This window comes from Hippocampus bargibanti, linkage group LG09 (assembly GCF_051943395.1).
Source record: "Hippocampus bargibanti isolate YZ-2025 linkage group LG09, ASM5194339v1, whole genome shotgun sequence".
Taxonomy (NCBI): Eukaryota; Metazoa; Chordata; class Actinopteri; order Syngnathiformes; family Syngnathidae; genus Hippocampus; species Hippocampus bargibanti.
In genome coordinates, this window is record NC_142742.1 from 3,902,281 (window position 1) to 3,924,740 (window position 22,460).

At 41.2% G+C, this 22,460-nt stretch overlaps 1 protein-coding gene across 2 annotated transcripts in view; it reads left to right on the forward strand.

Moving 5' to 3' along the window:
- The first annotated feature begins 1,656 nt into the window (after positions 1–1,656).
- uggt1 (UDP-glucose glycoprotein glucosyltransferase 1) overlaps positions 1,657–22,460 on the forward strand; it is a 32,719-nt gene continuing 11,915 nt past the window's right edge. Inside the window, exons 1-36 of one of the 2 annotated variants that reach the window (XM_089003881.1) lie at positions 1,657–1,780; positions 2,382–2,523; positions 2,615–2,691; positions 4,497–4,630; positions 4,709–4,821; positions 4,900–5,074; positions 6,303–6,399; positions 6,557–6,635; positions 6,710–6,810; positions 7,835–7,934; positions 8,153–8,213; positions 8,380–8,471; positions 9,312–9,462; positions 9,529–9,648; positions 9,714–9,799; positions 9,892–10,027; positions 10,805–10,936; positions 11,008–11,172; positions 12,400–12,520; positions 12,601–12,699; positions 13,634–13,728; positions 13,899–14,105; positions 16,344–16,475; positions 16,534–16,664; positions 16,919–17,014; positions 17,084–17,186; positions 17,269–17,348; positions 17,586–17,775; positions 18,754–18,912; positions 18,986–19,071; positions 19,159–19,243; positions 19,328–19,419; positions 20,722–20,911; positions 20,983–21,165; positions 21,985–22,145; positions 22,325–22,439. In XM_089003881.1, the coding sequence (XP_088860007.1) occupies positions 1,747–1,780; positions 2,382–2,523; positions 2,615–2,691; positions 4,497–4,630; positions 4,709–4,821; positions 4,900–5,074; positions 6,303–6,399; positions 6,557–6,635; positions 6,710–6,810; positions 7,835–7,934; positions 8,153–8,213; positions 8,380–8,471; positions 9,312–9,462; positions 9,529–9,648; positions 9,714–9,799; positions 9,892–10,027; positions 10,805–10,936; positions 11,008–11,172; positions 12,400–12,520; positions 12,601–12,699; positions 13,634–13,728; positions 13,899–14,105; positions 16,344–16,475; positions 16,534–16,664; positions 16,919–17,014; positions 17,084–17,186; positions 17,269–17,348; positions 17,586–17,775; positions 18,754–18,912; positions 18,986–19,071; positions 19,159–19,243; positions 19,328–19,419; positions 20,722–20,911; positions 20,983–21,165; positions 21,985–22,145; positions 22,325–22,439 (4,320 nt within the window). In that variant the 5' untranslated portion in view covers positions 1,657–1,746. The remainder of the gene's footprint in view (positions 1,781–2,381; positions 2,524–2,614; positions 2,692–4,496; positions 4,631–4,708; positions 4,822–4,899; positions 5,075–6,302; positions 6,400–6,556; positions 6,636–6,709; positions 6,811–7,834; positions 7,935–8,152; positions 8,214–8,379; positions 8,472–9,311; positions 9,463–9,528; positions 9,649–9,713; positions 9,800–9,891; positions 10,028–10,804; positions 10,937–11,007; positions 11,173–12,399; positions 12,521–12,600; positions 12,700–13,633; positions 13,729–13,898; positions 14,106–16,343; positions 16,476–16,533; positions 16,665–16,918; positions 17,015–17,083; positions 17,187–17,268; positions 17,349–17,585; positions 17,776–18,753; positions 18,913–18,985; positions 19,072–19,158; positions 19,244–19,327; positions 19,420–20,721; positions 20,912–20,982; positions 21,166–21,984; positions 22,146–22,324; positions 22,440–22,460) is intronic. The other variant, XM_089003882.1, reaches the window with a different exon arrangement.

The following is a 22,460-nucleotide window of genomic DNA, read 5'->3' on the forward strand; positions in this document are numbered from 1 at the left end:
CCCTTTGGTTACTCTGGTCTGATAATCAGCTGTCACTAATTTGCTTACCAACGAGTAAAAAATATAATAATTGAATAATAATAACAACATAATGTGATAACATTTGTCCACCTGTCTACCCTAACCCCCCCTTCTCACTGCTGCGTTTGTCTGTAATTCTCGCCTCCCTCCTCTACCACGGATATCGACCAATCACGTGCGGCTTTAACCGAAGACTGGGGGCGGGGAATAGAGGACAAAAAAAGTTGGCTCCCATTTCCGGCTCTCTTCGTTCACTTGAGATCCGGCTCTTTGAACCAGCTCGTTTGCGAATGACACATCACTACTCCATATCCGGTCATATTTGCTATGGGGCTGAAAAACTTATTACTATAGTAATTCATATCTCAGAATTAGCCTTATCAAAACCCCAGGTCGATATTTTTACCCTTACCTTCAACAACGCTAAGGCTAGCAACATCATCAGTTGAAGCTAGCTAGCTAACGACAAGTATTAGAGTAGTAGTAGTAGTAGTAGTAGTAGTAGTAGTAGTAGTAGTATTTTGTGAGTGCCACAATTTCAATGGCAAAATGTAAAGAGAGAACCATAGGGCAGTACTTGGCCCACGTTAATAACGTAATCTACAAGAAATAAACGTGTATTTTTTTTCTGAAAGAAATGCTACCCACTGTTATTTTTTAACGGTTCGTCAGGTGATTTGTAGCTTCACGACGAGATAACCCCAAGATGACCCCCATTAAACATTCCATCACATTTTTTTAATTAGCGAGAACCAGCGCGAAACGATATGACGCCTTCATATTAATGGAGGTTTAATTGAGGTCATTGGCGGGTCCCCGTTGAGGCTTTCAACCTCTAAAATGGCTGACGCGCCTGTAAGGGTAGCGGGAACAGGAAAACACCTCCAACATCTCACCAACGCCCAATTGAAAGATGACATCTCCCGTAATTCAAGTGAGAATGTCACCTTTTTGACAGACCCCTGCAGGATGTGTGCACGTGCGTGTGTAATTTCTACGTCATGCTTAATTGCACTGGTGCTAACTGACTTTTTGAGGACGCCACAGTCCTTGAATGCGGATTGTTTTGTGCATTTATTTGAAGGTGGATGAACATGCACTTTAAAAGTGAAGGTCAACATCGACAGAATAATTAATGTTTTGCCCGCTTTTCCATAAAATGTAGAATCGCCGGCTGTAACGGCTCCCTCCGGAGTATCTCTTGTTCCATTTCATTTTTAGACCACAGAGCGAAGAAATGGGAAGGAAAAAACACACAAAGAGCAGTTCTATATTTTGCATGGATAAGTCACCTTTAGTAGTTTTCTTCCACATTCCAAAAACATGCATGGCAGGTTAATGGCGCACTCTAAATTGTCCCTAGGTGGGAATGTGTGCGCGACCCTTTTGATTTTTTTTAACAGATGCATATCTCGATTTAGATAGCGTGCAGTTTAAATGAATACAAAAAGGATCGTCAAAGTCTTCTGGCGGACGTTCCCCCGAGCCCGAAGAAAATACTTCAATTAAAACATAGACAACGTCTTTTGTAATTTTGAGGGATAGTTATTAGACACTGTTTTGTGTCGCGACTTTATTTTATGTATTTTTTTACGTTTTCCTAATTTCGAGTGTGTTCATTTTTCCAAGAGCGTATTTTTTTCTCAACTCTTTTTTTTTTTTGCTCAGGCTAATGTATTGGCTACCTATACTCTCCAGTGACAAGGACCTTACGTACTCCGGAAAATGACGATTCCTGGAAGCTACGAAGCCGGCTTCGGTAAGGAGAGACAAACCTAAACACATTTAAACCACGTCCTGTCTTCTGCTTATCCATGAAAACGTATATTTCATCTAAATCGTGCCCACGAAATATGTCTTAATTGTGGTTGGCCGTTTTAGAGTTAGCCTCATACGGTTAGCATTATGATTCAAGCTGTTGTGATATGGCCGCGCATTTTTTCCTTTTTACAACAAGGTTGACGCATGTTGTTAATATTGTCCGCGGGTTTGATGGTGGTGGCCGTCAACGAATATTGTGACCGCTCCGATCCGTTAAAGCAGTGACCGAACGTACAAACTCTGCGGTCATTGGTCGCAGGCCCCCACGCTGGGATCTCCGATTGGTTAGAAGCCGTAGCGTCTTTCTGTTTACATGCTAAGATGCTGGTGCACCCACATCGTCCTGTAAATATAGATACTGTACACTAATCCCTCGTCTTTTGCTGTTAAAGGGGACCGGGACCTCCCGCGATAGTCAAAAACCCACGAAGTTGGGTTTAACATTATTATTAACAACAACAAAAAAATGGATCTCCCCGCTCCTTCAACTTGCGAAACTTTGCTGTCTCGTCCGAATGTTTCCTCATGTCTGCTGACAGGTGCAGGCTGGGCGATGTGGCTTCTGTGGATCTCACTTTTGTCACCGCTCGCCACTGTTTCCGGCGGCGAGGCCGACTCCAAGGCCATCACTACCACTCTCACGGCCAAATGGGCTGACACGCCTCTACTGCTGGAGGCCAGGTGAAGAAAATAAAATAAAACCTCATTTAAAATGTTTCATTTAAACGTTCACGAAACTCATCGCAAATTTGTTTTGCGTTGTTGTCTTCAGTGAGTTTCTGGCAGAAGAGAGCCAAGAGAAGTTCTGGGACTTTGTCGAAGCCAGTCAGGAAATGGAAGATGATGACGGTAAGCTAAAGCTATACAGTTATACCTCGGCGTTCGCGAACGAGCCCGTTCTCCTAACAAGAAAATGGCAGCCGGTTTGTTTGGGATTGGATTGGATTTGCCTTTATTAGTCTCACAGTGGAGAAATTTACATTTCACAGCAGAAAAATGATGAAAGGAATGAAAGTAGAAAAACAAAATACATGAGCTGCTGGAAAGGCAGCCACTCTCGCGGCGCCGTCTTGAAGTCAAAAGAACAAAAAAAAACTAAATAACAAATAATATCCAATCCAATCCAATATGACAGCATAGAGACGATATGACAAAACAAAGACACAGAGAGACATTCATTCTTCAGGACTTTGTGATGACATGAAGCATTTCTAGATGAAAGAGGAGAGGATCAAAGCGTCTTTCCACCAGTGGATCAGGGACATCATGGTGGAATGTGCACGTCGACTACAAGCTAAATGTTGAAAGCAAACACGCAGCTGTAGCATCCATTGACGAAAAGAGATTGTCTCACATCTCCTGTTCCACAGAAATCTGCTTCAATTCCAAGCCGCAACAGTTCCACATACGCATCGGCGCTCTGCGCTGATGCTCCTTTCTTCTTATCGCGGGTTCCTCAAACCATGCATCCATCCAGCCGCAGACTGTCCAACAGCACTGACCTTTCCGCTAAACAAAGCGGGGCTGTGAAGATGCTGCCCATTACAGGCGCAAAAAAGCACAACGGCCCCTTTGGTGTCCAGCGATGGCAGTCGAATGGCTCCGACATTCCTCACATTCAAAAACAGTACTGGCATATTCATGCTGCCGAAAAGGCGCAACCGCTCAGCACAGTCTCCTCCTGATGAATGTCGTGGTCAAAAATGCTGAAAAACAATCTGTATCCGTTCCACACGATGCACAACAACACAAAGTGACAAAAGAAAACACAAAACAAGACAAAAACAACCAAAAAAAGCAAGTGCTCACTGGCCTACTCGGGCGCCATCTTGGACTCGGTCCTCTATTCCCCACCCCCAGTCTTAGGTTAAAGCCACGTGATTGGTCAAGATTGCAGCAGTGATGGGAGGTAGTTTAAACATTACAGAGACAGGCAGAGGACGCAGAGAGAGTTACGAAATGGATAGAAAACAGTGAAATTTGGACTCGTTTGAACTTTGATAGTTCAATGGCAGAGTGTAGACTGCAAGGTTAAAATTCCCATCAATCAGGCTCACCAAATAACCTGCACAAGCCATCTGTACACTTGATGCAAAAAGCTATCTACCCAGCTAAACAGAACACAATTGATGAGGAACTAGGTAAAATTATCGCAGAGAAAGCACCTACGAGGGATCATTCCTCGAGATCGTGAAAGAAGAAGGCTACGTTCCGCATCAAGCGTTTAATGCTGATGAAACCAGCCACTCCATTCCATCAAGCCATCAACGACCATCACAAAGGTAAATAAAATTACTTTATCATACAGTACAGTTTATTTCTTTAATTATAGTACCATAGCACATTTATGATACATAAAATAAGTTAGATCTTGTGTAGTTTTAAGGCTTTGAAAACTAGAAAATTATATTTTATGTGGACCTGGGAACGGATTATTCTCATTTTAATGGTTTCATATGGGAAATTAATTTTTGGGATACACACTTTTCGCCTTAAACACTCTATCCGGGAACCAATAAAGTTCGTAAGCCAAGGTATCACTGTACTGTATTTTTTAGATGTGACTTTCACTTTCTGACATCACTTTTCGTGTCTTGCCAGTGTCGATTAGATGAGCTGAATGCCTTTTTTTTTTTTTGCTTCTCTCTCTTCAGCAGACACAGACCAGGCCTATTACGAGCTGATAATGCAGAAAGCAGCCACTTTTCTCAGTTCAGTCCAAGTGAACATGCTCAAGTTCGCCCTGTCCCTCAGAACCTACTCAGCCACTGTGCACTCCTTCCAGCAGGTATCAGCAATTCAACTGTTTTTTGTTTTTGTAGTTATTGTTGTTGTGGTGCTTTTCATGCTTCCGCTGTGTCCCTAGATTGCGTCCAATGAGCCCCCACCTGCCGGCTGCTCTGCCTTTTTTAGCGTCCACGGAGAGAAGTCGTGTGATCCCGACACGTTGGAAGCACTCTTGAAAACGGCGCCAGAAAGGTAACGACAAAACGAAACAGATTTCCGATCATAATTGATTCAGTGATCACCCCCTCCTTATCCAACCACCTCCCGCAGGCCCAAGCCTTATCTTTTCAAGGGTGACCATAAATATCCCGGATCAAAACCGGACACTCCCGTTGTCATCCTATACGGCGAATTAGGGAAAGCGTATTTGCGGGAACTTCACGTGGCTATCGTGGACAAAGTCGGCGAAGGACTTGCTACTTATGTGCTCCGTCATTATGTTGCGGTAGGTTTCTCGTTCCCCAATCAGTCCGTTTGGGCTGCATTTATGTCTCTTTTCAAATGTCCTCAACCTTCACGTGGGAAGTTGGCAATTTCCTCCAAAATAATTATGAGCAGGTTTATCGAAGCAGTCGTTACATTAACTATTCGGAACATCCATTCTTTTCCCACCTTCAAGTCCCATCTCTAAACCCACCTATTTAAAATTGCATTTTCTGTGTAGCTCTCTGTCTACTTGATATCTTATTTAAAACAGATTCTTTTCTTACAGACGGCATATTGTAGGTGTTCAAATACCTGACATGTTTTAGCGTATACTTCCGCCTTCATCAGAGTGTCACGGATCGTGACGTTAATATAATACACTGTCTGTAAGAAAAAGAATCTGTTTTAAATTAGATATCAAGTAGACAGGATGAACTTAATACAACTAACTAGCTCTCTCTCTTGTTTCTATTTATAATTGTATTTTATTTATTGTATTCTATTTGTGATTGTATTTTATTTATTATAGTACCTATGCTTGTCTGTGACTGTAAAGTGTCTTTGAGAGCTTTGAATGGCACTTAAAATGTAATGTCTTCTTCTTCTTTTTCTTCTTCTTCTTCTTCTTCTTCTTCTTCTTCTTCTTCTTATTATTATTATTATTATTATTGTGACCCGATCATTATGTAGTTGTGATGTAATTAAATGTTAACTCATTCACTGCCAGACGATGTGGAAAAAAAATGTGTCCAATCCAGTGCCTGGGTTTTTGTCATTTTCACTCAAATTGCAGTACCCGCACAAAATTGAGTTTTAGGATTACATAAACATTGAATTCACCTTGAGAAACTCGAGACTCTCTTCTTTCATCAGGAAAAAAAGACTTAATTCCTAAGTTATTTGGATCTGGAGTTATCTGAACTTGAAATGGGGGCGGCTGTACAAAATACAATACATGCATATTGATTTATATAGCGCTTCAACAACAGCTGAAGCTGTACCAAAGTGGTACAAAACATTGCCAGAGGTCTGACCAGCCCTTTATCGGCACCCAACGCAAGAAAAAAAAAGTAACAAATTCAGGAATTATTTATTTTTGTTTATATAGTCCTAAAAGTCAATATTCTGTGGCAATGACAAAAACCCCAGCACTGGTATAGACACATTTTTGCATATCGTCTGGCAGTGAATTAATTAATATTTCGCTGACCCGGTTGTTTTGAAAATAAATAAATTGTCCCCACTAGCATCCAAGCACAAAGCGAGTCTCTCTCTCAGGCTACGGGGTGGAGTTGGCCATCAAAAACCAAGAGTACAAGGCGAAGGATGATACCCAAGTGCAAGGTAGACGCTAGCGTACACACACACACACACACACACACACACACACACACACACACACACACACACACACACACACACACACACACACACACACACACACCCAAAACCAGACCAGATTTGATCTTCAGCGCTGTGAGCTCATCGATTTTGACTTCAGGAGCGGAGGTGAACGCCACAATGATCCGAGAGAACGATCCGGTGGATGAGGTCCAGGGATTCCTTTTTGGCCCACTCAAGTGAGCCTCTTTGCTCTACGGTTCCTCACCACCGCGTCAGAGCATGTTGTCAGCGTCACCTTATGTATCTCCAGGACACTCTACCCTGAACTGAAAGAGCAACTCAAGGAACTGAGGAAACATCTGGTGGAAAGCACCAATGAAATGGCGCCGCTTAAAGTCTGGGAAATGCAAGGTGGGTCCCGTTCCACTTGCTATGCAATACAATACAATACAATACAATACAATACATATTGATTTATATAGCGCTTGTTACAACTGAACCTGTAACAAAGCACTTAACATGGACAGCTATCATATTGTACACAGGAAAATAAAGCAGTGACAAAGATAGTAGAAAGCAACAGGGAGTAAAACCAAGAACAAGTCGGAATCATGGTGAGACTTAAAGAAACAAAGCCGAAAGCTCCATTTTGTGTTTTAAGAACAACTAAACTCATCCAACTCATCTAATGCGATCGTTCCTCATCAATTCATTTCGTGCATGCGCCGCCGCTGTTTTATTTTACAGGTTTTTGTTTTGGAATGAGTGTAAAGCTAGGGCTTAGAATCTGTTACGTATTGAACTTTTTACACGAGCACAGTGACTTTTTATTGTTTTTGTTTAGTTTAGTTTTTTTTAATCTTGCACTCCATCGATACTCCATATCATTAAAAAATGGAGTCAATATTGCTTAGCGTTGCTTTGGCAGTGTTCCATTATGCGGCCAATCAATAATAATAATAATAATAATAATAATACATTTTATTTTAGGTGCCTTTCAAAGCTCTCAAGTACACTTTACAGTCACAGACAAGCATAGACACTATAATAAATAAAATACAATTCCAAATGGAATACAATAAATAAAATACAATAATATATAGAAACAAGAGATAGAGCTACACAGAAAATGCAATTTTAAATAGGTGGGTTTTGAGATGCGATTTGAAGGTGGGAAAATAGGGTCTGGAGGTCATGGTCGTAAGTACGGGGGGTCGTAAGTCGAGCCGGTCATGAGTCGGATGTTACCTGTAGTAATTTATTATTATTATTATTATTATTATTATTATCCATCCATTTTCCATACCGCTTTATCCTCATTAGGGTCGCGGGCGGTGCAGGAGCCTGAATTGGTTGCCAGCCAACCGCAGGGCTCGCAGAGACAAACATAATGATGATGATGATGATGATTATTATTATGATTATTTTTAAACAGACTTGAGTTTCCAGACAGCCGCTCGCATCTTGGCTGCTCCCACCACAGAAGCCCTTAACGTTATGAAGGATCTCAGTCAAAACTTCCCGACCAAGGCCAGGTAAAAGAATACAAACACAAACACAACTGGAGCCTCCTGCTCGCAAGCATAGAGCTACATTTTGACTTGAAATTGCTGGAAGTGAAGCAAAATTAAAAAAGCGCTAATCACCTGCTGCTAAGTTCCTATATTAAAAACACAAAATTGAATCCAGCTAATAATGACGTTCCTCCTGGTAAAATTTGTTGTCACATTTGCGTCCATTTCTCCCCTTCTAGGTCTATCACCAAAACGGTGGTCAGCGCCGAGATACGAAAGGAGATCGCCGAGAACCAGAAGGTACCTTCATCTCACTCACACTGGCCACTAGAGGGCGCAATAAAAAAAACCCGCCTGCTTGCTCGTAGAACCTTTATCAATAACGTTCCCGTTTCAAAGTCCCGATTTCACGCGCTTTGTTTTCCGACCCGATGAGTTGATTTGACACTTCCTTGTTCTTACGCAGTTCTTTAAAGAAACGCTGGGGCTGCATCCGGGCGACTCGGCTCTCTTTATCAACGGGCTGCACATTGATCTGGACTCAAAAGACATCTTCAGGTACTTGCGGGCTCTCATTGTTCATTTGTTCCATTCAGATTAATGCAGACTATTTTTCATATTGTCCCGGTATTTTGTGGTCTTTATTCACCATTGGATTGGATAAGCCTTTATTAGTCTTGCAGTGGAAACATTTACATTTCATAGCAGTAAAGTGATGAAAGTAAGAGGAAAGGAAGAAGTAGAGAAACAAAATACGGGAGCTGCTGTAAAGGCAGTCACTCTCGCGGCGCCATCTTGAAGTCAACAAAACAACAACAAAAAACAAATTAACAAATTATGTCACAACACAAAAGACACAGTCATTCAATCTTAAGCGCCCTTTTTGTTGTATGAAGCAGTTCTAGATGAAAGAAGCGAAAATCATAGCCTCCTTTTCACCAGTGAATCAGGGACAAGGGACGTCATAGTGGAATGTGCACGTCGGCTACGAGCCTAATGTTGAATGCAAACACAAAGCCGTAGCATCCATTGACGAAAAGAAATTGTCTCGCATCACCTTTCCCGCACAAATCCGCTTCAATTCCAAGCCGCGACAATTTTGCATGCACATTGACATTCCCTTCTTCTCATCGCGGGCTCCTCAAGCTACGCTTTTACCCTGTGAAAAATGCTACCCCCATTGCAGCCGCAAAAAAAACACAATCGCCCCATAGCTGACATTCCTCCCAAATCAAAAACAGTGCTGGGACAAAAAAAACAAACAAACAAACAAACACAAAAACAACACCAGGCACCCATTGACGGCTAATCAGGCGCCATGTTGTTCTACCATGACCATTTCTAAATCTCAGCCAATGAAACGTTTGTCTTCTTTCACGTCAATCAAAATCTTTGCAGTGTGTTTGAGGTCCTGCGCAGCGAGGCCCACGTGATGGAGGGTCTGCGCTCGCTCCTCATCGACACGCCCTACATCCACGACATCCTCAAGCTCAACGTCCAACCTTCCGACTCCGACTACGCCGTCGACATTCGCAATCCCGCCATCAGCGTACGCAGCCACGGCGTCAAGTGATGTCAGAAACCTTTTCTAATCTGTGTTTTTTTTCGTTTTTAGTGGATTAACAATGTGGAGACGGACCACCGGTATAGCCCGTGGCCTTACAATGTTCAGGAGTTGCTTAAGCCCACTTTCCCCGGCGTGATTAGGCAAATCCGCAGGAACTTCCACAATTTGGTAGGACCTCCCGCCCTTACTTTCAGCAAACCGGAATGAATCCATATCTAAATTTGATTTCATAGGTGATCATTCTGGATCCGATCCAAGAAAACGCCGCCGACTTGTTCAACGTTGCCGAGATGTTCTATTCAAACAACTTCCTGATCAGGTACTTCCGAAGCATTCACCAAACAAAATCAAGTCCATTGATCAAGTTTTATTTTTCACTGTTTTATGGCTGTGTGTGTGTGTGTGTTCTAGGATCGGTCTTGTATTTGTGGTGTCGACCGAAGACCACGTCGACGGAATGCAGGACGCAGGCGTGGCCCTGTTGCGGACTTACAACTACATCCGTGACGAGGTGGACAGCCACGCTGCATTCGACGCCGTCGTTTCTGTGAGTCCAAACCTACGACCACGTTGATGTTGTTTTTTTGTTCTTGAAACCGCATCTTCTTATCGAGCTATCTAACTCTATTTCTATATAGCTAGCTAGCTATGTATCTAGCGCTCTAGCTAGCTATCTAGCTAGCTATCTAGTTATCTAACTAGCTACCTAACTAGCTAGCTAGCTATCTAACTAACCAGCTATCTAGCTATCTCTCTATCCTGCAACTAGCTAGCTTTCTATCCTGCTAGCTAGCTCGCTCGCTCTCTAGTTATCTAACTAGCTACCTAACTAGCTAGCTAGCTATCTAACTAACCAGCTCTCTATCCAGCTATCTAGCTATCTCTCTATCCTGCAACTAGCTAGCTTTCTATCCTGCTAGCTCGCTCGCTCTCTCTTGATCTCTTTTTCTCTCTCATTCTCTCGTTAACTAGCTCGCTAGCTCTGTAGCTCGCTAGTTCTCTAGCGCGCTAGCTCCCTGGCTCTCTCTCCCTATCCATCCATCCATCCCTACCTTCATCTATCTTTATCTCTCATTCTCTAGTTCGCTGGCTCGCTAGCTCTCTAGCTTGCTAGCTCTCTAGCTTGCTAGCTCTCTAGGTCGCTAGCTCGCCAGCTCTCTAGCTCGCTAGCTCGCTAGCACTCCCTATCCACCATCCATCCATCCCCCTCTCTCTATATCTCTTTCTCTAGGTCGCTATCTCGCTATCTGTGTCTATTTATTCATCTCTTTACGTATTTATTTATTTATTCATGTATTCATTTATTTTACAATTCCTCCTTAAGATTTTCAACCGTGTCCCTTCGGGCGGGCATCTGACCGTCGACCACGTGATTAAATTTCTGGAGAAAACGTACCCCTACGTGGAGGTCAGCAGCGTTGTGGCAGCCGACTCCAGCTACGACAACAACAGAAAGGTGAGACAGACTTTTTTTTTTCCCCCCGTCCGATTAGCCCGATGTACAAATTCACCATGTTACGTTTTCAGGAAGGACGGGCGTACTATGAGCAAACGGGGGTGGGCCCGTTGCCCGTGGTCATGTACAACGGAATACCTTACCAGCGTGAGAACCTGCAGCCGGAAGAATTGGAGGCGGTTACCATGCAGAAGATCTTGGAGACCACCTCCTTCTACCAGAGGGCCGTCTATTTGGTCAGTGCTGCAAATGCTGGATAATGTTTTACGGTGCTCTTGCGGAGCCTACAAAAGTCATCAAGGGCATTGAACCCATTGATTACAATTTTTTTTGAACAAGTTTCGAAACAATGATGGGATTAAATAGAAATGTCCTTAACCCATTCAGGAATTTATTCGGGAATTGAAAATATGAGGTAGAGCGAGCGCCATTCCCGGATTTGTTCGGGTTTTGGAAAGTATGAAATGAAAGTAGAAAAACAAAATACATGAGCTGCTGGAAAGGCAGCCACTCTCGCGGTCCTTCCGTTTCAATTCGAGCCGTCTGGACTCCAAAGTACCGCCCAGAAAATGCACAAGATGGCGCACAAGCTCTGTTGGAAACGGGCTGATTAGTCCGCTGGGAATTTGTGTAAACTTACACCTTCTTTATGTGTGTTACCGCAATTGGCTGCGACATACAACAATTCACCATCACGTTATTTATGTAGTTTTCCTTCTAATTTCGCCATCAACACTTTGTTTTCAGACGAAAAAAAGTACCCAAAATGCATTGTGTGTCACTTTCTCGGTCAGGAGCGTTCCCTCTGTGACGTCACTTCGGGCATCGTCATCAACTTGAAAACAAGACTTCCTGAATATTCAGCGCGAGTCTTAAAACGTAAAATATAGCAACATGCCGTGGAATCTTTGTAAAATGTGCTCAGTGGAAGTCATTTGAAGTGATTTTCCAAATTATGGACGCAACTTGTCCGGAGGTTGTCCTTTAAATCCGAAAAAATATATACAGTAAAGTCTCGTTATATCGATATTCTCAGGAGTCGGAAAAAATATCGATCTAACCGGACTATCGATATATCCGATCCTGCGGCATGTAAATTTTCTCCCTGCGTTCATAGAAATAGTATCGTAATAAGCAGTACTATCGATATAACCAATATCGATATAACGAGACTTTACTGTATATTCATGTTGGGTCGAGGCGCCTTAAACGTGGCTATTAGGTTGACTACGTCGAACAAAGTTGGCAGTTGTAACCGTGCGGTTAAGGCTCTGTTTGCTAATGTCGTCGCCTAATTGTTTTAATCTCGTAAGCTTGTCATAAGCTAATGACATCGTATGCTGAGCTAACAGTTAGGAGAGCGCTCCCCGCCAACAAATTAACCAAACAATGACTTTGGAAGCAATTGAATGTTTGCGCCAAGGGAATCAAATGAGCTTTCCAAAACCTCACGTGCTCTTTAGGGCGAGCTGACGAACGATCACGACGTGGTGGATTTCATCATGAACCAACCTAACGTCGTCCCTCGCATCAACTCCCGAGTGCTGTCCAACACCAGAACCTACCTGGACCTCTCGGACACCAGTGAGTCTGTTTTCACTATCACTGCTGCCTTTTTAGGGTTTATTTTTTATTTTTTATTTTAACCCCCCTTTTTCCCTCAGACAACCATTTTGTGGACGATTACGCTCGCTTCTCTACACTGGACACGCGGGAGAAGAACACGGCCGTGGCCAACAGCATCAATTACATGACCAAGAAAGGTCAGCACTTTTTCCAGCGCTGTCCCGGTCGACATCATTCAGTCAACTTCAAGCCGCAACGTTCCTTAATATCGTATTTGTTAAGCTGTTCCAGGGCTGGGAAAAAATCACCTATTGCCTGTTGCATTATCGCCCACTCACTTTGTTTCCCCCTAAATTCCCAAAATTCACTTAAAATGGCCATAAAATTATGATTATGTTAATTTTTTTTGCTCGTAGATATTCTTCGTAAATAACGCATTCACTGCCATCCACAAATTTATTCGAGAATAAAAAAAAAATGATAATTTTTTTCTGGCTTGGGTGCCAAAAAAGCGCTGGCCAGATCTCTGGTAATGTTTTGTCCCTTCCACAAGAGGGCAGCATTTGCCTTTTGTCCATGTTAGCGCTTTGTTACAGCTTCAGCTGTTGTCTAAAGCGCTATGTAAACCAATATGTATGTATTGGATTGTATTTTGGACAGCCGCCTTCATTTCAAGTTCATATAACTCCAGACCATATAATTTAGGAATTAACTTTTTTTTCTGATGAAAGAAGAGCGTCTAAGGTTTCTTACGCTGCATTGAATGTTTATGTAGTCTTAAAACTCTTAAAATATAAATCTAAAAACTTAAAATATTCTGTGGGTCCTGGAATTCAAGTGACAATGACAAAAACCCTGGAACTGTAGTGAACATCTGGCAATGAATGAGTTAATTGAAAAATATGTTAAAAAAAATCTGTGAATTTTGAGTTTTCTGTCCTACAAACCCCTTTATTATTATTATTATTATTATTATTATTATTATTAATTGTATTCTTTTTTTTAGTGTTATTTTTATGTAATCATTTTTAACGTCCTCCTGTGATCCTTAGGACGATTTTTTTTTTCAACCCATATGTGAGGTCCGAATAGATCCCCAACTCACCGTTTTCTTCTTTCTCCGCTTACCAGATGCTGGCTACGTCCGGCCCGTGACCTTCTGGGTGGTTGGAGATTTTGACTTACCATCAGGACAGCGCCTCCTCTATGATGCCATCAGGCACATGGTGACTTAGTTTTAATAATTTTTTTACACCTCATTTCACCATGACAGCCCCCTTTTCTTTATTTTACCAATTCAATTCGTGAAAATCAATAAAAAGCATAAAACAGCGCCGGCATTTTCCTAGACGAATGTTCAAAATCATCTAACTTTGCCTTTTGTCATCACCGGCAGAAAACGAGTAACAACGTTCGCCTCGGCATGATCAGCAACCCGTCGGACGCACCGTCGGCCGAGTCGAGCCGCGTGACGCGTGCCATCTGGGCTGCCATGCAGACGCAATCTGCCAACAACGCCAAAAACTTTATTACCAAGATGGCCAAAGAGGAAACGGCAGCGGCGCTGCGCAAAGGAACTGACATTGGCGAGTTTGCCGTTGGGGTGAGTCAAACATGCCTCTTTGTCAGCATGTTGTGGAAAAAAAGTTGATAGCGCAACTTTGGAGTGGCAATTTTTAGTGTGTGTGTGTGTGTGTGTGTGTGTGTGCGTGCGTGCGTGCTTGCTTGCGTGCGTTCTGCGTGCGCGCGTGCGTGTGCTTTTTTCAAAAATAAGACTGAAAAATGTCACTTCGAACATTAAAATGCTACCAAGCAAAATGTTGACTACAAAATGTCATAAATCAGATTATAACAGGAATGTAAATAATCCAATCCTTCATGTTTCTTGAAACAATAATCTGAATGCACTTTTTAATTAACGTATCCGGACACGATTAATAATTATTTATAAACAAATAATAAATAAACAAACATTTGCGATTTGAAAATTGGATTTTATGACACTGCGGGGTGTCGATTTGATCAACGCTGCTTCTTATTTGCAGCTGCTGATATAAAGTGAATAAATAAGTAAATAAATAACTAAATAAAAGAATACACAAACAAGTGAACAAATGACTAAATAAATGAGTAAATAAATAAGCAAATACATAAAATAATAAGTGGATAAATACGTATGTGAATATGGAATTATGTAAATAAATATGTAACTAAGAAAGTAAAAAAATGAATAAATAAAAAACTAAACAAGTAAATAACTCTAAGTAATATAAATAAGTAGTTAAGAAAGTCAATAAATAAATATGTAAATATGCAAATAAGTAAGTAAATAAGTAAATACATTAATATGTAAGTAATTAAGTCAATAAATAAAATAAATAAATATATAAGTAAATATACAAATAAGTAAGCGTATAAATAAATACGTCAATAAATAAGTGAATGCATAAATATGTAGATGTACAAATAAAAAGGCATATAAATAAATAAGTACATAAGTGAATGCATAAATATGTAAAAAGGTCAATAAATAAATAACAACTAAACAAATACACAAAACAGTAAATAAATGAGTGAATAAGTCAATACATAAGTAAATAAATAAGTAAATATGTAAGTAAGTCAATAAATAACTAGGTACATAAATAAGTAATTAAGAAAGTCCGTAATTAATAACATAAATACATTAATGTGTAAGTAATTAAGTCAATAAATAAAAAAATAAAAAAATATACAAGTAAATATACAAATAAGTAAGCGTATCAATAAATACATCAATAAATAAGTGAATGCATAAATACGTAAATGCACACATAAAAAGGCATATAAATAAATAAGTACATAAGTGAATGCATAAATATGTAAGAAGGTCAATAAATAAATAACAACTAAACAAATACACAAACGAGTAAATAAATGAGTAAATATGTAAGTAAATAAGTCAATACATAAGTAAATAAATAAGTAAATATGTAAGTAAGTAAATAAATAAGTAAATATGTAAGTCAATAAATAACTAAGTACATAAATAAGTAATTAAGAAAGTCCGTAATTAATAACATAAATACATTAATGTGTAAGTAATTAAGTCAATAAATAAAAAAATATATAAGTAAATATACAAATAAGTAAGCGTATAAATACATCAATAAATAAGTGAATGCATAAATATGTAAATGTACAAATAAAAAGGCATATAAATAAATAAGTACATAAGTGAATGCATAAATATGTAATAAGGTCAATAAATAAATAACAACTAAACAAATACACAAAAGAGTAAATAAATGAGTAAATATGTAAGTAAGTCAATACATAACTAAGTACATAAATAAGTAATTAAGAAAGTCCGTAATTAATAACATAAATACATTAATATGTAAGTAATTAAGTCAATAAATAAAAAAATAAATAAATATCTAAGTAAATATACAAATAGGTAAGCGTATAAATAAATACATCAATAAATAAGTGAATGCATAAATATGTAACTGTACACATAAAAAGGCATATAAATAAATAAGTACATAAGTGAATGCATAAATATGTAAGAAGGTCAATAAATAAATAACAACTAAACGAGTAAATGAATGAGTAAATATGTAAGTGAATAAGTCAATACATAAGTAAATAAATAAGTAAATATGTAAGTAAGTCAATAAATAACTAAGTACATAAATAAGTAATTAAGAAAGTCCATAATTAATAACATAAATATGTGCATATGTCAATAAATAACTACATACATAAGTAACTAAGTACATAAGTAACTAAGCAAGCAAGTAAGTAAGTAAAGAAATATGTTTTTGAAAAAAAAGTGTTTTTTTTTTTCCCCCGTCAGGGGATGGACGTGTCGTTGTTCCGGAGTGCATACGAGAGCCACAAATTTGACTTCCTGCTTTCCCACGCCGCCTACTGTCGAGACGTGCTGAAGCTAAAGAAGGGCCAAAGAGCCGTCATCAGCAACGGACGGGTGAGTTCTTGTTCCCTTTGCCTCTTTTGTCCCCTTTGGCTTAACGCCGCCGTCGCAGATCATCGGCCCGCTGGAGGAGGCCGAGGTGTTCAACGAGGACGACTTCCTCCTGCTGGAGAGCATCATCCTCAAGACGTCGGGCGAGCGCATCAAAAGTAAAGTGCAGCAGTTCGGCAACGAGGAGGACAGGTTAGCGTTAGCATTTAGCTTAGCAGGCTAGCGATTTACCAACATTTTGAATACATTGCCGCCCATTGTTCTTTTTCAAAGGATTCATACAATCTCCCGTTCATGAGCGAACAACAACCTAGCTTTGTTTTTACAAATGTCCTGATTGAACTGACCGCGTAGCAAGCTAGCATTTTACATCCCCCCCTATTCCTCCGTTAGCTTTAGCGCTAGCGATTTGGCGTCCATTCCAAAGCGGGCTTTCTTTCCCTCAGGGCCAGCGACCTGGTGATGAAGGTGGACGCTCTGCTCTCGTCTCAACCCAAAGGAGAAGCGCGCATCGACTACGGCTTTGCTGACGATCGCCACAGGTGAGTCAAACTAAATGATGCGATCGGACTAGCGCGGGATGCTAACTGCAACTGCGCGCTCATTGGCAGTGCCGTGAAAATCCGCCCCAAGGAGGGCGATGTGTACTTTGACGTCGTCGCCGTGGTGGATCCTGTGACGCGGGATACTCAGAAACTGACTCCTTTCCTGATGGTGGGTTCATCCCCGTTCAACTTTTATTTCCCGTCGAACCGTCTGGTGATTATTTGACACCCGTCCGTCACTCCCACCTCAGGTCTTGAAGCAACTCGTCAATGTCAATCTGCGCATCTTCATGAACTGCCAGTCCAAACTGTCCGACATGCCCCTGAAAAGGTATCGAGTTTGGTCACTGCCTCGTGTTTGAAGTAAAGCGTTAGCATTTAGCTTAGCAGGCTAGCGATTTACCAACATTTTGAGTACATTGCCGCCCATTGTTCTTTTTCAAAGGATTCATACAATCTCCCGTTCATGAGCGAACAACAACCTAGCTTTGTTTTTACAAATGGCCTGATTGAACTGACCGCGTAGCAAGCTAGCATGTTGTTGTTTTTTTTCGTGCCTCCTCTCCAGTTTTTACCGCTACGTGCTTGAGTCCGAGGTGGCCTTCCAATCGGACGGCAGCTTCTCACCCGGCCCGATGGCGCAGTTCCTGGATATGCCTCAATCGCCGCTCTTTACGCTGAACCTCAACACCCCCGAGAGTTGGATGGTGGAGTCCGTGCGCACGCGTTACGACCTGGACAACATCTACCTGGAGGAGGCTAGTTAGCTATCTATCTAACTTTCTAGCTATCTCTCTAGTTATCTATCTTGCTATTTAGCTATCTATATAGCTATCTAGCTATATATATCTAACAATCCAGCTATATTGCTATCTATATAGATCTATCTATATAGATCTAAGTAGCTAAGTACCTATCTAGCTCAGTATCTATCTCGATATCCAGATAGCTATCTAGCTATCTAGCTCAGTATCTATCTCGATATCTAGATAGCTATCTATCTATCTAGCTACCTAACTAGCTATCTATCTAACTTTTTAGCTATCTAGCTAGTTATCTAGCTAGTTTTCTATCAAGATATCTATATAGCTATCTAACTATCTAGCTATCTAGCTAGCTCAGTATCTAACTAGCTATCTGACCAACGAGCTATCTCGCTAGTTATCGAGCTAGTTTTCTATTTAGCTATCTCGCTAGCTCAGTATCTATCTCGATATCTATCTATCTAGCTACCTAGTTAGTTATCTATCTAGCTATCTTGCTAGCTCAGTATCTCGATATCTAGATAGCTATCTAGCTATCTCGCTAGCTCAGTATTTATCTCGGTATCTAACTTGCTATCTATCTAGCTATCTAGTTAGTTATCTATCTAGCTATCTCGCTAGCTCAGTATCTCGATATCTAGATAGCTATCTAACCATCTATCTAGCTATCTCACTAGCTCCGTATTTATCTCGCTATCTAAATAGCTATCTAGCTAGTTTTCTATCTAGCTATCTAATTAACTAGCTATCTATCTAGCTATATAGCAAGCTCGCTAACTATGTATCTAGATAGCTATCTAGCTGGCTAAGTAGCTAGCTATCTAACGAGTTCGCTATCTATCTACCTCGCTATCACTCTAGCTATCTAGATATCTCGTTGGCTAGCTATCTAGCTAGCTAGCTATCCATCTCACTCTCTCCGTCCATCGGTTCATTGATCAACAGCAAGTATCTTCTGCGGTTATTTGGCAGGTGGAGAACATTGTCGCCGCGCAGTATGAACTGGAGCACCTTCTCCTGGAGGGTCACTGCTTTGACGTGAGCTCGGGCCAGCCGCCACGAGGCCTTCAGTTCACGCTGGGCACCGCCTCTGAGCCCGTCATCGTGGACACCATCGTCATGGCCAACCTTGTACGCCGACGCGCCAAACGCTCTTTAACTCGTCGTCCACGCCGACGCTAACGTGGCTAAATGTGCGCCGCAGGGTTATTTCCAGCTCAAGGCCAATCCGGGAGCCTGGAAACTTAAGCTGAGGAAAGGCAGATCTGATGAAATCTATAAGATTTACAGGTGATGGATTCTTGCAGACGTTTTTTTTTTAAAAACAGATTAGATACACTCAGAAAGAATAACAACAAAATGATTGTCCCTTTCCAGTCACGACGGTACGGATTCGCCCGCCAATTCGGATGACATCATCGTAGTCCTGAACAACCTCAAGAGCCGAATCATTAAGGTCAAGGTGAGTTAGCATCCCCAAAAACCGACACCGAATCTCTTTAGCGCCTTCGTTCATTCATCCGTCCGCTTGTGACGAGTCCTTCAGGTCCAGAAGAAAGCCGACAAGATCAACGAAGAACTGCTGAGCGACAGCAGCGCCGAGGGGAAGGACATCGGCTTCTGGAAGTCTCTGACCAGGTCACTCCAAAATCTTTTTGGGCAGATCGTGGTTAAGCTTAGCTAAGAAATCGGTCTGTGGAGGCTCTCAGTCGTATAGGAGTGGTCCATCGATGAAAAGGTTTCTTCAGCCGTCATTTGTATTCCTTCGAAAACGAAACGCTCCTCATCTGAGAAGCTTCGTCAGTGAAATGAAGTAGTGCTGGGAACTCTGTGCTGGTCCCAGGGGCCTCTCAGCAGAGTTCTGGCACCACCACCGCTGTCCATTAGGGATGTGTATATAGGGCCAGACTTACCAGCACAACTTCCGTTCGCTGACGAAGCTCTTCGGATGAGGAGCGAAACGTCAGACGCCTTCAAAGAAGTACAGATGATGGCTGAAGAAACCTTTTCATTGTTTAACGAAGAATCATTCAAAAAAGTGGATGAAAAGAAATGTGAATGCAACAAACATGTCTGGACTGTTGAAAATGTAAATCATTGCTATCTAACTAGCTAGCTATCTAGCTATATATCTACAGTATCTATCTAATTCGGTATCTAACTAGCTATCTAGCTAGCTCGCTATCTATCTCACTAGCTATCAACTAGCTATCTATCTCGCTAATCTGGCTATTTAACTATCTGGCTTGCTAGCTAGCTATCTAGCTAGCTTGTTATATTACAATATTAGATTAAATTAGATTAGATTAGATGAGCCTTTACTCAAGCACACCTGAATTGATCTATTTGCCTCTGTTTATTTATTTGCTATCTATTTGCTATCTAACTGGCTAGCTAGCTATCTATTAGCTATATATCTATCTAGCTATCTACCTAGCTAACTTATCCTGTGACTATAAAGTGACCTTGAGAGTTTTGAAATGCACTTATAAATGTAAATTGTGTTAGTGTTATTATTATTAGTTATCTATTAGCTATCTAGATAGCTTTCTATCTATTTGAGTTACTTCCGGGTTGAGTGAAGGCGTGTGGCTGCCGCTGCTCACCCACCGAAAAACTTATCCTGTGACTGTAAAGTGACCTTGAGAGTTTTGAAAGGTGCTTGTAATCTAGAGAGATCTAGCTGGCTGGCTCTCTAGCTAGGTAGCTGTTAGCTATCAATTTTCTAGCTAGCTAGCTTTCTATCTATTTGAGTTACTTCCTGGTTGAGTGAAGACTGGCCCTTATAAATGAAATGGATTATTATTATTATTATTAAAGGCTTTAAAACTGAAGTGGGCAGGGTTTATACACTTGGGGTACACCAAGCAGTCCAAAACCAAAATGGCCTCCGTTTTCCAATGTTGAAAACATTCCTCCACCTCTTCGTCCTCTCCTCAGAGGCTTCACAGGCGGCAGCAAAGCAGAAGAAGCCAAGCCGGATAAAGAGGACGTCATCAATATCTTCTCCGTGGCTTCGGGTCACCTTTACGAGCGTTTCCTAAGAATCATGATGCTGTCGGTCCTGAAGCACACCAAGACGCCCGTCAAGTTCTGGTTCCTCAAGAACTACCTGTCGCCGACCTTCAAGGTGAGCTGTCGTCTTTCTGTTAGCCGCCTATCCTATGAGCTATGCTAAGCTTCAAATGCTTGTCCCGCTAGGAGTTTATCCCCCACATGGCGAAAAAATATGGCTTCCAGTACGAGTTGGTGCAGTACAAGTGGCCTCGTTGGCTCCACCAACAAACGGAGAAGCAGAGAATCATCTGGGGCTACAAGATTCTTTTCCTGGATGTCCTCTTCCCGCTCGCTGTTGACAAGATTATTTTTGTGGATGCTGACCAGGTTCATACACTCCTTCTCCCCGATTGAAAAAAAAAAAATGACATTTTGGATACAATAGGCACTTAAGTACAGTGATATCTTGGCTTACGAACTTAATTGGTTCCCAGACAGAGTGTTTAAGGCGAAAAGTGTGTATCCCAAAATTTAATTTCCCATAGGAAACCATGAAAATGAGAATAATCCGTTCCCAGGTCCGCATAATTTTCTACTTTTTAATTTTCTAAGCCTTAAAACTATGCAAAATATACATTATTTTATGTATAATAAATGTGCTATGGTATTATAATTAAATAAATAAACTGTACTGTATAATAAAGTTATTTTATTTACCTTTGTGATGGTCGTTGATGGCTTGATGGAATGGAGTGGCCGGTTTCCTCAGCATTAATTTTACCTTGTTCCTCATCAATTGTGTTCTGTTTAGCTGGGTGGATAGCTTTTTGCAAGTGTACAGATGGCTTGTGCAGGTTGTTTGTGGAGCCTGATTGATGGCATATTTTAACCTTGCAGTCTACACTCTGCCTTTGAACTATCAAAGTTGAAACGAGTCCAAATTTCACTGTTTTCTATCCATTTTCTCACTGTCTCTGTCGTCTGCCTGTTTCTTTAATGTTTAAATCACCTCCCCTCATTGCTGCTTTCTTGACCAATCACGTAAATCGAAAAGTTCATAAGCCACGGGGTTCGTAAACCGAGGTATCACTGTACTTCTGATTAGGGTTGGAATTTGCATCAAATTAAAATTTGCTTCCTGTCCATGGATCAATTAGCTTCCATATTAAAAATGAAGGCCACTGATTTGTTTTGGTGGCTTTTCAGATCGTGCGTACAGACCTGAAGGAGCTGCGGGACTTTGACCTGGAGGGGGCGCCGTATGGCTACACACCTTTCTGTGAGAGCAGGGGGGAAATGGACGGGTTTCGATTCTGGAAGTCGGGTTACTGGGCCAGTCACCTGGCAGGACGCAAGTACCACATCAGGTACACGAGAACACACAAATGTGGTTTCTGCTTCGCCCAACCTTAGAATAGGGAACTATCAAAGCAGATATATATATAGGGCCAGAGCTACCAGCACAACTTTAGTTCGTTGACGAAGCTTTTCGGATGAGGAGCGAAATGTCCGTCACCTTCAAAGGTCTCTGATATGTGCTTTCTAGCGCTCTTTACGTGGTGGATTTAAAGAAGTTCAGGAAAATCGCCGCTGGGGATCGGCTACGTGGTCAGTACCAGGGGCTCAGCCAGGACCCCAACAGTCTGTCCAACCTTGACCAGGTGAACAGTGGACACAAACAC